General features: G+C 46.7%; 1 protein-coding gene across 1 annotated transcript in view; it reads right to left on the reverse strand.

Moving 5' to 3' along the window:
* The window catches only part of MED13L (mediator complex subunit 13L), a 185504-nt gene that overhangs the window by 10265 nt on the left and 162546 nt on the right, over positions 1–12693 (reverse strand). The window contains 9 exon segments of the mRNA XM_066331362.1: positions 1042–1184; positions 1631–1854; positions 3263–3451; positions 5762–5917; positions 5919–5982; positions 7327–7771; positions 9354–9546; positions 10139–10362; positions 11920–12099. Of these exon segments, the coding sequence (XP_066187459.1) occupies positions 1042–1184; positions 1631–1854; positions 3263–3451; positions 5762–5917; positions 5919–5982; positions 7327–7771; positions 9354–9546; positions 10139–10362; positions 11920–12099 (1818 nt within the window).

Consider the following 12693-nt stretch of genomic DNA (forward strand, 5'->3'; position numbering starts at 1 on the left):
AGGGGTCTGGGCCCACAAACTGGGTGTTAGAGGAGTTCCTGTGGAATGTTTTATTCCACAGGTTTTCCTTTATTCAATACATTTTTTCCAAGACCTTTTTGTTTGTTTAGTGATGTTTAAGTTGAAGAATCACAGCTGAATCCTGTCTGTATTTCTGTGTCAGGATAACTTCGTTCAGAACTTTTTCTAACATGACAAGGCCCCCAACTTCCCTTAGAAGGACAGTGTGCAAATCCTGCACACCACAAGAGAGTAGCATCAGACCCAGGGCACAAACAAGGAAAAGTTTATGGAGACCAATACAGTAATTCAGTGCTGGGTAAGACTGCAGCCAGCTCTCCTGTAATCCATGCTGTCATGGCCCAGGAAATTCCAGTTTGGAGGATCCTGGTGATTTCTCTGCCAGTACTTTACACCCAGATCCATTTGGTCAAGTGGGCATCAGTGTCAAGACAATGATGGGGACAAAGGGAGAGAAAGGGCTTCAGCAGCTCTGATGTTGATTATAAACTTCTAAGGAGCACTACCTGGGAAGCCTGGATATCTGGCTTCCCATCCATGTCTGCCCTCACTAAACTCTGGCAAAATAAACAACAGTCCTGTGATAGAATTTGGAAAACCTTGTTTAGCTTTGGTAAGGTCATGGTTCTAGGAAGCAGAGACAAGACTTGTGAAGGTTAAGCCAAATTTACCCCATCTAATGCCACTGTGTGATGGCAGAGCGCACCCTCAGTGAGTCTGCAGGTGACACAAAACTGAGAGGAATGGCTGAGTCCCCATTCCTGTAAGCGTTCAAATGCTGTGCCAATGTGGCACTTGGGGACACGGATCAGTGCTGGCCTCAGCAGTGCTGGGCAACAGCTGGACTTCATGAGCTCAGAGGGCTTTTCCAACATAAACAATTCTGTTGTTATGTGATTATCACTCTCAATTTCTGAGTTTGAAAGGTGTGTGATCAGGCCTGAGCCATCCTGCCTTGCACCCCGGGTCCCCCTGTCCCACACCCTGACCCTGAGAGAGGCAGCCCTGACAATTGCACACCTTTCAGCTCCCCGTGGCCCAGCCGGCCCAGGCGCCCGATGACGACTCTCCAGGGCAGGGATGTCATCTGCACAATGCCAATGCACCATTCCCACAGCTTCTGCAGCCCGATCTTCCGTGCAGACAGCTTGCTCCTCCTTGACCTGCAGGGCAAGGAATCAAAAACAACAGTGAGAGGAGAATCAGGGACGATATTCAGATTTCTGTTCTCTCTAATGATGTCTCTGTCTACCCTCTACAGAGCTCTGGGCAGTCCCTAACTTACCTTTTACTACTACTAACAAGAAAAACTATGTGTCTGCTTTCAGTACTGTTACTGCAGTGCCATCAAACTGCTGAGCAACACACCGGGTGTTCCTTAAGGGAAGATTTGTAAGCAAAACAGTTGTAAAACAAACTGTCAAACAAGTGTAACTCAGTCACTTTCACCTGTGCAGATCTGAAGATCTAAAAGTGCCAACTGAAATGTTCTCACTGTGACACCAGCACGATCTCCTGAGCAAGAAAGGGGATGGAAGGGAAGTGCAAGGAGCTGGTGAGGGATGACTCCAGGCATGGATCCATGGGAGAAGCCAAGGGCAGTGAGTACCTGCTGGGCAGGTCGATGTTGACGATGCAGGTCTCCAGCAGCTCCCCGTGCAGGTCGGTGCAGGACGCCAGGAGCCAGCGCTGGTCATGGGACAGGCAGTACCCCACAAAGAGCACGTTGTATTTCTGACTGGCCTCTCCAAACGTCTCTCCCAGCTCTGTCTGCTTGTCTTTGATGGGGGCCAGGATGAAAGGAGGTGAGTACAGCTGGATTGGGCTGGGCCTCTGCAACAGAGTCAGCACAACCATCAGCAGATAGATCAGAAACTACTGAACACAAGGAACACACACACACAAACTGGCAGTGAGTACAGAGACAGGCAAGCTTGAAACAATGAGTAAATTCAAAGCATTCCTAGTCAGAAGGGAGACTGGGAAAAAGGAGGTTATAGACAATTCACTGCTGCCAGTTACAGCTGATGCACTTCAAACCTTATCTAAAGATTTTTTTTTTTTTTTATGTACAAGTAACCTGGGGTATGAAAGCAGTCTTTGGACCAGTCTCTGAGACAGGCAGGAGTTTAAAGCCCCTCGGCTGTCAGATCCTCCTGTCCCTTAATCATCTTTAGGCCCTTGGCTGGATTTGCTCCAGTGCATCTGAGTTTCTTGTTCTGAAGAGCCCAGAAGGGAGGAGGACAAGCACCTTCCTGGTTGTGCTGCAGCACTTTCCCAGAGCAGCCCAACTGCTGCTCGTTGGGAGCATCCATCAGTTCCAACAGGACCTCCAGGTCATCTTCTGCAAAGCTGCTTCCCACATGGGCACCCCAAACCCATCTTTGCCTTGGAACTCCTCCCTGGAGAACACAGAGGAGGGGCCTCACCAGACATGTTCCATAACTAAAAAATGGTCAGGGTATTCTCTTAATTCTTCAGCAAAGTTTGGGAGTCCGCAGTGCAGACTGAGAGCAAATGTGTAAAATGCAATAAACAGAGATTAATTAAATGCAATAAATAAATGGCAAAAGGTTTGGTTTTGCAAGTAGGTTTTTAAACCTCCCAAGCAGCTCTTTATGCCAAGGTAAGTGTTTAAGTGTTTCGTTGGTCCATTAGATCTAAATAAAATATTCATAGTTATCTTTTAAAAAATGCAAAACATTCATAGAAAGCAGGATGGATTATTCTTCCTTTGAAATCCCTGAAATTCCAGAATCAGGACTTTAATATTTACAGTTTAAAACAGATAAAAGATAAGCCCATCGAAGAGGGGGATTTCTCCATTACCTCAGGGAATTAATATAACATCTGCAATTAGACACAGGAACTTATTTCATATATATGCATATATATGTGAATAGAAATAAAGGTTGGGTTTAAACTCTGGTTGAGCACTACAGACCAAAACCACAAAATGACTCAGAACCCAAACTAACAATCTTCATTTTCTCTTCTTTCACATTTTAACCTTTTACTTTATGACTCAAAACCAGAAGCTTAAAATGTTTTGAAAGCAAGTCAGCCTTATGTTTTTGTTACTATTTTCTATTCCATATTGGCTTGCCTTTTCCCTTTATATCATTGTCTTCTGTACCTTGAAAAAAAATCCCCTAACAAGTATTTTCTCTACTCTTTGATATTTGAGAAAAGTGGTTACAGTTTATGAACAGACTTTGATTTTCTTGCCACCAATACCAACCTCAGGATTTTTGAGGGTCATCTCAATGCTGGCAGCTGGCCCAAAGCCTGTGAGGGACTTGATGTGGATCTGTGTGGGCAGGGGCCTCCTGCACTGGCAGTACACAGAGAATGCCAGAGACTTCAAGTGCTGAATGTAGAAAACCTGTTCATCCTTCATTGTCTGCAGCATGTACTGGCAAGGCACAATCTGTGGAATTCAGACAGACAATAAAACAGGGCTGAGAGGCTTCCAGGAGCTGCTCATTAATATCCAACCAGATCCACACAGTCGTTAGTCACTGAACACCCAGCACACTTTGGGATGCTCCACAATTCACATTTCAGGTCCCTTGGCAGGACTGGCTGCAGCAGGCAGGGACTGCATTCTCTGGGACAAAACCTCCATCACAATGACAGTGAATTTAATTCCATAAAACCCAAACACTTGTATTCAAATACCCTGAATTTTTAAGAAGCGTTTTTCTGGGCAACACCTTCACTTGCAGGTGGGCCTGAACCACACAATCCCTGAAGGTTGTGTTCAGACAGGTTTGGCTCCATGGCCCATGATCAGGGTTGGGAATTGTTTGCTGCCTTTGTGGGAATTGGCACTATGGTGTCATCCTTAGAGAGGGGTATAGAGTGTGATTGTTTCCCCTTTTGTGTGATTTTGTTTCCCCTTTTCAGTTTAGTTCTCAGTGGAAGCTCAGCAGTCTCAGCTGCTGCTCAGTTCCATCTGTTTCAGAAAGTCATGGAAGCAGCCCACAAGGCATCACAGATTCAACCAGCAAGAACCAGAGGTACAGGGAGATTTGCCTGGGAGATGAGTTTGGGGGTTAAGATGCAACTACACAACAAAAGCAAGAAGGAGAAATGGCACAACACTCCTTCAGAAGGAAACAAAGAATGACAAAACCCCAGATTTTGGATCAAACCTATTTTAAAATCAAAATTAAATCCCTGTAACCTCACTTTTATCTACTGGTTTTATTGTACAAGTCCCACTTGTGGCAGTTAAAGCGTCTTTCCTTTTACAGTGAGATCTTTGGAGCAGAAACTGTCAATATAGAACATTTACATTGTAGCCAACACTACAAGACTCAAACAGATTCTTTCAACAAATATTTTCAGTAGTAATAAAAGTTAAGTGTCACAAAACTTTTACTGCTTTACAGTTCTTGCTTGAACTTCAGAACCTTGGCAGCACATTCTGCTTACTAAATGTGCCTGTGTGTTTTTAAAAGCCAGCTTTACCCAAGGATTTCAGAAGCTGAGCCTTTCCCCTCTGTACAGGAATGGTAATAAAGCTGCAAGCATTTGGGTTTGATTTATTTTGAAGTAACTGCATGTTGTGTGTGCCGTGGTACAGCTGTGAGAATACAGTGCTGGAACTGGATCATGTTTCCCTTGACTTAGAGAAAATTGCTGTTTTGACTTCAACTGGCAAAATGAATTTTGAGGAACAAACAGTGAATGTAGAAACAAACAGCACTGAGAAAAAGGGTCAGTGTGCTACAGCCTCAGCTCCAATGGCAGTGCAGAGGTTACACTGTTCTTGTGTTTTAGACACCGTGGTATCAGTGGCTGTTTGGTTTTAGTGTCTCCAGGTCTAGATCAATCAGCTGCCGGCAGCCTACCACAATAGGAAGTTGTGCATCTGATTTTCAGTTCATCCCCAAGCCTGAAATATTCTGGTGACCGTTTCCCCCATCCTTTCAGGGGACAATGAGGTCAAAACTTATAAAAAAACCAGTTCTCCATGCCCACCTTTAGACACCTAGAAGAACTTCCAAACTTTTATTATTTTTTAACTAATTTGAAATATCTTTAAACTAAAGTGAGCAGACAAGGGTAAGGTGCATAGAAATCCTTCCCACACTGTTCCTGCCTGTGCCCTCTGGCCTCCCATTCCCCCCACACTTACTGAGGCTCAGCCTCTTTGACAGGAGGCCTGGCAAAATGCAGCCAGCCTGGGCAAGAGGCCAAGAGCTGCCTCTGGCTGCACAAATTCAATTCTTCACCAATTCCATAGTAAGTAACTGTTTTTATATGCCAAGTTACATGCTAAGTTATTTTTAAGAAGCAGATAATAACAATACTATAGTTATACATTAAATGTCTGGCTTCACATACTTCTTTTGGATTAGAGAGTATAAATCAAGGGAATATAAACAGCAAACAACATGTACAGTAATCAAAGGAGGAACTGGCCAGTTTTGGCAATGGCAACTCGAGTTTACAACTTAATTGGAATGAGCCATTGAGCAGATAGGATTGCTGGAACCACAGGACATATTCAATGCAGGGATACTGTGGCTGCTCTAATTAATTTCCTCATCAAAACAAACACAAGGGCTTGTTTTAATATACAGACTTGTACTGTCAACAAAATAATTTGTAAATACCACCTACGTTTCATGCATTATCTCCCATGTATCTCTTTTAGCACAGTGTCCATATCCCAGGTGTGCTGCGACACAGAGACTCAGCGTGAGGATACAGAGGAAGGCAGAATTACCTGGAGAATGAAAGAATTCCTCATATTCTCAGGCAAGTTGTCCAACATTTCTGTGTAGCATCTCATGAGGCTCAGGAGCCAGAAGTTGGTGGAGGCAGACTCCTCGTCGGCAGTGTAGGTGAAGGGGTCCACCATGTAGATGACCACGGCAGGGGGGGTAGGCGTTGCTGTCCGCAGCGTCCGGCTCCGTGGGGATCCCGATCCGCTCCCGCTCCGACGCGCTGCGGGCAGAGGACACGGTGAGAACTGCTGCTCTCTGGGGCCAGGCTGAGCCAGGGGAAGGAAAGCATGAGGAATTCTGATGTCCAGGGGCAAAACTAATTCCCATGAGGACAGCCATTGAGATGAGTTGTGCTCACAGGAGCTCCTAATCTGAAATAGCTGGGGTTCATTAGGCATCAAAGCTACCATACAATCTAACAGCATCTCACCGAATGCAATCTGACCAGATTATACCTGAAGAATAGGGAAAAGTTGACTCCTTAGCTATGTGTCTTTTCGTGTGGGTGCGTGTCTGGGTTTTGGTGCAGTTTAGGGTTTGCATTTGGGAGAGGTGGAAGGGAGAGAGAAGGAATTTAGAAGTACCAAAGCAATTCATGGAGCCTGGAATCCTGCTCAGGCCCAGGGAAGACTCCGCTGGTAACAGAATGAGCAATCAAGAATTTCTTACTTTCTTACTTATTTTCTTACTTATTTCTTAATTTCTTGGTAAAATGCTCCTCCCATGCTTCAGCCGGGAGAGAGAGGCTCAACATCTGTAAGTGATCAAAGCAGCTCAGCCTCTGTCAAAAGCCCCTGCAGCTGCTCAAAGGGTGTTTTGCACAGATCAGGGAACAGATGTCTCAAGGACAAGCCCAGCTACAGCAGGATGTGGGCGTTTCCCTCCCTAACACACCAGGACTATCAGCAATGTGCATTATTATGAGAGTAATGAAAAACATGCTGCCTCAGGAAGTTACTTACATACAATGCTAAAAATCCTTTTCATAATTTTTATGTGATGGATGGCTATTCATAATGAAGTCTTTAAAAAGGTTGTGTTGCCCAAATTTATTTTAAAGTAACAGGACTACAGTCGTGTCTCCTGACCTCACAGTATGCCTGCTTGCAAAACAACACCTGCAACATCTGCAAAAAAAGTAGAAAAAAAAATCCATGGCTTGCATTTTGCATCTGTTAATGTTGCAGGTGTGATGGAGCAAGAGGCATGGGGTACTTGCTGCATAGGGCACCTGCAAGTGCCAAGCCACAGGTGTGGCACAGGACCTGACACACCCCATGTGCTCCTGGTGCTGCAAGAACAGGGTGGGTGGAGGGTCCTAAGGCAGCTCCACATCCATGCAGCTGAATCAGGCTGGGATTCTTGTGATGAAAATGGGGAGGAGTGTTTTTTCCAGCTCCCGTTTGTCAGTGACTGCTTCACACGGGAACAAGCCCTGCTCACTGCGCTGCACCTGTCAGAGGCGCCTCTCCTTGGAAGGGTTTCCCTAAGGCTTGGAGGCTGTCTGAGCACAGCACAGGGGACTAGTGAGCAGCACTTGGGGCCATGTGAGCGCCTCACTTACCCCTCCTGTCCCTCTTGCTGCTGCTGCGGCAGGCTGGGGCCCGGCTCGGCGTCGGCGCCGGGGCCCGTGCTGCCCTGCGGGCGCTCGGCCGTGCCTCCCGCGGGGCCGCTCTGCCCCGAGCCGGCCGCGCCGCTGAAGCCCGGCGTGGAGGACGTGCCCATCTGGCTGGCTCCAGGCGTGGCCGAGGACGCTGACAGCTGTGGCACCGAGGAGCCCGAGGAGGACGCGCTCCCTGCGGGAAGGCTCGTGGTGCCCGCGCTGGGCGTGGAGCTGAAGGAGCTGCCCGTGGCTGGGGCCCCGGCGGCGGCCGAGAGACACGAGGAGGAGCCGGAGGGAGCGGGGCCCGAGCTCCCGGGAGCTGCCTGCGGCTGGCTCGGAGACGGCGTTTGGTACTTGGGGGGCAGCAGGAGGCTGCTGTCCAGCTGCAGGGTGGCCAAGTAAGGTGCTGGAACGGCACGGAAAGAGGGATTAATGGCAGACAGATCAAAGGAATCTGCATCAAGCTGCAACTCAGATGATGTTCCTGCACTTTTACAACATTCTAAGAGTATACAAGAGCTAAGAGAATGGAATCTCCATGACCAATGTTTGCTCTGAAATCCATTTCTCAGGGTGTCAGTTCAAACTGATATGAATCAATCGTCTTTAAAGCCAAGGGCTTTGCAGGGCTTTGTGACTTTAAGCTGGTACTGACACGTTCTGCTCTCTGGCTAAAGTGTGTGGCAATACCAGCATTGTACAGTGCTCAGCTCTACAGCCTCTGACAGGTTATCTCCGTCAGGCTGGAAACCTTAGTCATTTATATCTGAGCTACAATCATGGCAAACTTTGATGCAGCTATTTCTGCTGTGAGATACCACAGTGATAAATGAATGTATATTATTTATTTGCTCCACCAGGTGGTGTAAATCACCAGAGGGGAAGTTTCCAATGCTGCCCCTGCCAGACACCTCAGGTGTGAACTGAGCAGCCCAGTTCCTCACCTGGCTGTGCACATGCTGCCTCTTTCTACAGGGAAGCCTGAGGTACTTCAGTAGCATTGTAATAATTTCTCAGCTTGCTATAATTCCTGTGTCTCATGCTAAGACCCCAATTCTCAGTCACACACAATATATATTGACTCTGGATCATTCTGGGAGGAAACAGCCATGTCTGTCCCCAGCTGAAATCAGGTGACTCCAGGAACTCAGCCAGGAGAAGTCAGCTGATCCTACCCCAGGAGATGTTACACACTTCCACATTCTCAGGTTCTACCAGACCCTCACCAAACAAGTGCTCCTGACATTGGTGTAATACAGAACAGGGCAGGGTGCCATAACAAAGCCAACCAGACCGATCTGTTAAAAGTCTCACTGTTTCAGGGGGGAAATAATCCTGCATGAGGTCCAGAGGAGAAGGTGCCTTCAGGGTCATGTGGTTCCAAGGATCCACACACAGCAGACCGAGGCCCAAGGCACCAAGGACACCAGCCCTTTCTCTTCTGCCCCTGTGTTAATTCCTTGCCTTTGCAGAGTGCCAGTGACCTCCCCTCTCCTAAAAATACACTTTTACACTGGAGGCCACCATGACATGGCTCTGTCACACAGGTGTGATGTGTCAGCACTAATAAACCACATCCATGGACACCTTCAGCCTTGTGTGGAACACATGCCCCATCCCAGGAAGTATTCGGGGACACGATGCAGAGGACTTGGAGCAAAACCTGGTCTGGCGGAAAGCATCCCAGGGGGCAGAAGAGGATTAGTTTTATGGTCCCTTCCAACCAGACCAGACTGTCATTCTGTGATCTTTGCGATACACAAACACCTTATACCAAACTGACTTTTCTACAAAGATAAGAATTCGAACCTCTGACACAATCCCCAGAGTGACAAGCAACACAACTTTCTGAAGCAGGCAAATTTAACATGGGAAAATTTAAGATAAAACCATGTAATATCTTTTAGATTTTTAAACAGACCCTAATCTGCACACTGTGGGTTGGCATCTGCCCCCCACAGTCCCCAGGGCCGTGGGATGTCACTCACCGAGGTGATGGCGGCAGACCTGGGCGTAGAGCTTGAGCCTGGAATGATTGTCACAGTCCTCGGAGCCCCAGGGCTGGCTGAACCACTCGCTCACCAGCTCGTCCGTCAGCTTCTGCGCCACGCTCTTGCCCACCCGCATGATCCCGTCCCGCAGCACTTTGCAGATGGGCTTGTGCTGCCCCAGTCTGCACATCTGCCAGGGGAGGGAAGGACAAACGCCCGTAAGGAGATGCCAACCACCCCAGCAAGTTACAGACACTGGTTTGTGGCTTAAGCCTCTCATTCTCAGCACACAGCTCGGGGCTTCTTAATAAATATCTAAAAAATATGAGTTACGTTTATCTGTTGGCTTGAGCAAAACTAAGGTTACAAAGGACTCTGACATATTGGGGAGTACACGCTAAAGAAATAAATGCTTTTATCCCCAGCCTAGCAACTGTGAGAAAGCAGCAGCTTCTTCAATGTGCTCCTTGCTCTTTAGGTGTGGTTGGGCCATCACTGGGAGGCTGCAGGTCTATTAATGTCACTGCTGCCTCCTCTGTGAAATGAACGTGTGCTGGGAAGAGCAGACAGCAACAAACACCTCAAAATGCCCAGAGAATCCCAGTGTCCAGACAGCATTCTTGGACTCCGAAAGTGCAGAAAGCCCTCAAAATAAATTAAAAAAAAAAACCCTTCTTCAAATAGTCGTTACTTTAAACCCCACAGATTTCTCCCTGTGGACATGCACTAGAGCAGCAATGACACTTAAGAAGCAATAATTTAGTGTGGTCCCTCTTTCCAACCTCGTATACAGCACTCAAGTCCCTGAAGAAAGTTTTGGCTCCGTCGAGCAAGGCCTCATTTTCCGGACACACCACGATGTAGGCGACATCCCGATGGCCCCCGTAGGGGTCCAGCAGAAGCCTCTCCCAGAAGGGCAGGGAGAAGGGAGAGATTGTCAGGAAGTCCTTGTCATAGCCCACCAGCAGCGTTGGGATCGGGAGAGGCTCAGGAGATTCCTCAGAGCCTTCACAGGACAAAGAACAAATAAAGAAAAAATGTTAAAATATGCAGCGGGTCTCTGATGGCCTAGGAAGTGGGTTCTTTTACAGGAATATGGGAAATCACTCATCCTTTGCTGTTCTGAGTGTCCTACAGGTTTATCATGGAGTGGAAATGGCTATCAAGGGTATGCCATGCCTGATAAACCATGTGCTCCCAGCCTTTCTTCTTGGAAAAGATATTTAATAAAGGAGACGAAAGATTTATATTGTACTAAAGGAATGTCGTATAATCAAAGTTGTTGGCCAAAGTGGAGGGAGCTGATCCAAGCACCACTTAAACTTTCCTAGAAAGCTGCAATAAAACATCTCCCAGTGTACTCCAAGCTCATGTACTGCCCTTCCCGAGGCTTCATCTCATGGTTTTCTTTTGTCATATCCATAACCGCAGCCCAGTAGCTCCTGTTCAATCACAGGCAATAACAGGAACACACAAAATCTGACCTTACAGCTCTTCATCCACCTCCACTGGTTGTGCAAAATTACTGATGCTTAGAGAAATTCATTCCCAGGTATATAATACTATACAAAGTTATTATAATTCTAAAAATTGTCTCCTGCCCCTCTCCATAGGATGTGCTCCAAGCACTGCTGTCCCCACAGAGAGGATTATTATCCAGTGTAACAGGGTGTCTCCCAGATACTGCCTCAGTAGAAGAAATATTGCTGAAAATGTCAAGTTAAAATATACCCAGTAGTTCCTGCAGAATATAATTCAACTTTATTAAAAAGTCAGCATCCAGTAAAATTCACTGACTTTCCATCAAAGGTTCTGCTCTGCACTCTATGGGAATTTTGGTGCTATTCTCTGGCAACAATTGGCAAATCCTAACTCTTCAAATTACAAATGCTGGAAAAATTATCAGAAGTGCTCCTGGTGGGGCACAACAGCTTTAGACAGGAACTGGAGTTATCCCCAGTTGTCCCAGCCCCAAGGAAAGCAGCAATTTATCAAATACCAACAGAGAGTAAAGTGTGGTGGAGCTGTAGGAAAAACATTAAACCAGACTGCGCTGGTTAAGCCTGAAATAAACTGCAAGCAAGAAATACAGACTGAAATGTTGTTATTCTGCAAACCTGCACAGACAAAATCTGGTTTGTTATTCTGTACTTTACAGAAGTGCCACTTACAGCCAAGAGATACTGAACTAAAACTTCTCATTAAATTGACAGGAACCTGTGTGGAGAAAGCATTCCCAGTTTTTCTGGATTTGCAGAGCTCACACACACATCAAATGTTCCCATTATGACGTGGCTGATTTCAGCAGCTCCCTCTGCTCCTCTACACCAGCTTTGGTCTGAGTCTCACCCACAGTTTCTGCTCCCTATAAATTTGCGTCACCTGGAGGGGTAAAACCATCACCAGAGTGTCACAAAGGCCTTTTGAGGCACTTTAAAGCTCTGTGAAGAGCTCCTTGCATGACCCCAAGCTGTATGAAGAGCCCCTTCCTGACATTTCCAGGACAAAGTGCCCATTTCTAGGAAGCTGCACTCTAACTTGGCACAGAGCCCCAAGTAGGTACCGTAGGTCCCCCGTCCTGCCATCTTATGGAATTGCTGCCAGGTGAGTGGTCCCTGCACGTGCTGGATGTTCTCCCAGGTCCTTCCCGTCCGCTTCTTCTGGATGGCATCCTGGAGAAAGGGCTGCAGGGAGAGCAGCATGCGCACCACGTCCTGGGAGGAGAGCATGCTGATGTCCAGCACTGCAAGGGACAAGGAGCAGCAATCACTTCAGGGGCCAACAGCACTCCCTCTGACACAGCAACAGCTTTTGTGGATTGTTCCTTGAATTGCTCTGCACACCGCCCATGGAATCTGGACAATTCTAATTAGCTGGATGGCACTCAATGTGGCATTTTCAAATACAATGCTGTCACCACAGGCCTTTACCCAGACATTTCAGTACCACTGGGGTCCAGCTCAGGTATTAAGATGTTAGAGCACCTTCAATATACAAACAAGTGATATTTAATTATAATTTCCCCCCTCCTTGGTTACCTTTTCCTCTTCTTCCCCCTAACTCAAACAGAGCAATTCTTTCCTGCTGACTGCTTCCACCCTCCTCCAAAGTAAAAAAGGGCCTCTAATTTTGCCTTCCCCCAAATACATGAATTTGCTTCAGATTTGTGAACTTCCACAGACTCATACCCAATTTAGGCCACAAAATCTGAGGACAACTAGAGTATTGATACTTTAGAAGTAATTTAAAGGTTTCAGAAGTCTACTTTATCTCTAGCATATTTTCAGTCCTGTCATTTCCCACATAAAGATTACATGGGTCACAACTAAACAAATTT

The sequence above is a fragment of the Sylvia atricapilla genome, chromosome 17, assembly GCF_009819655.1.
Source record: "Sylvia atricapilla isolate bSylAtr1 chromosome 17, bSylAtr1.pri, whole genome shotgun sequence".
NCBI classification, from domain to species: Eukaryota; Metazoa; Chordata; class Aves; order Passeriformes; family Sylviidae; genus Sylvia; species Sylvia atricapilla.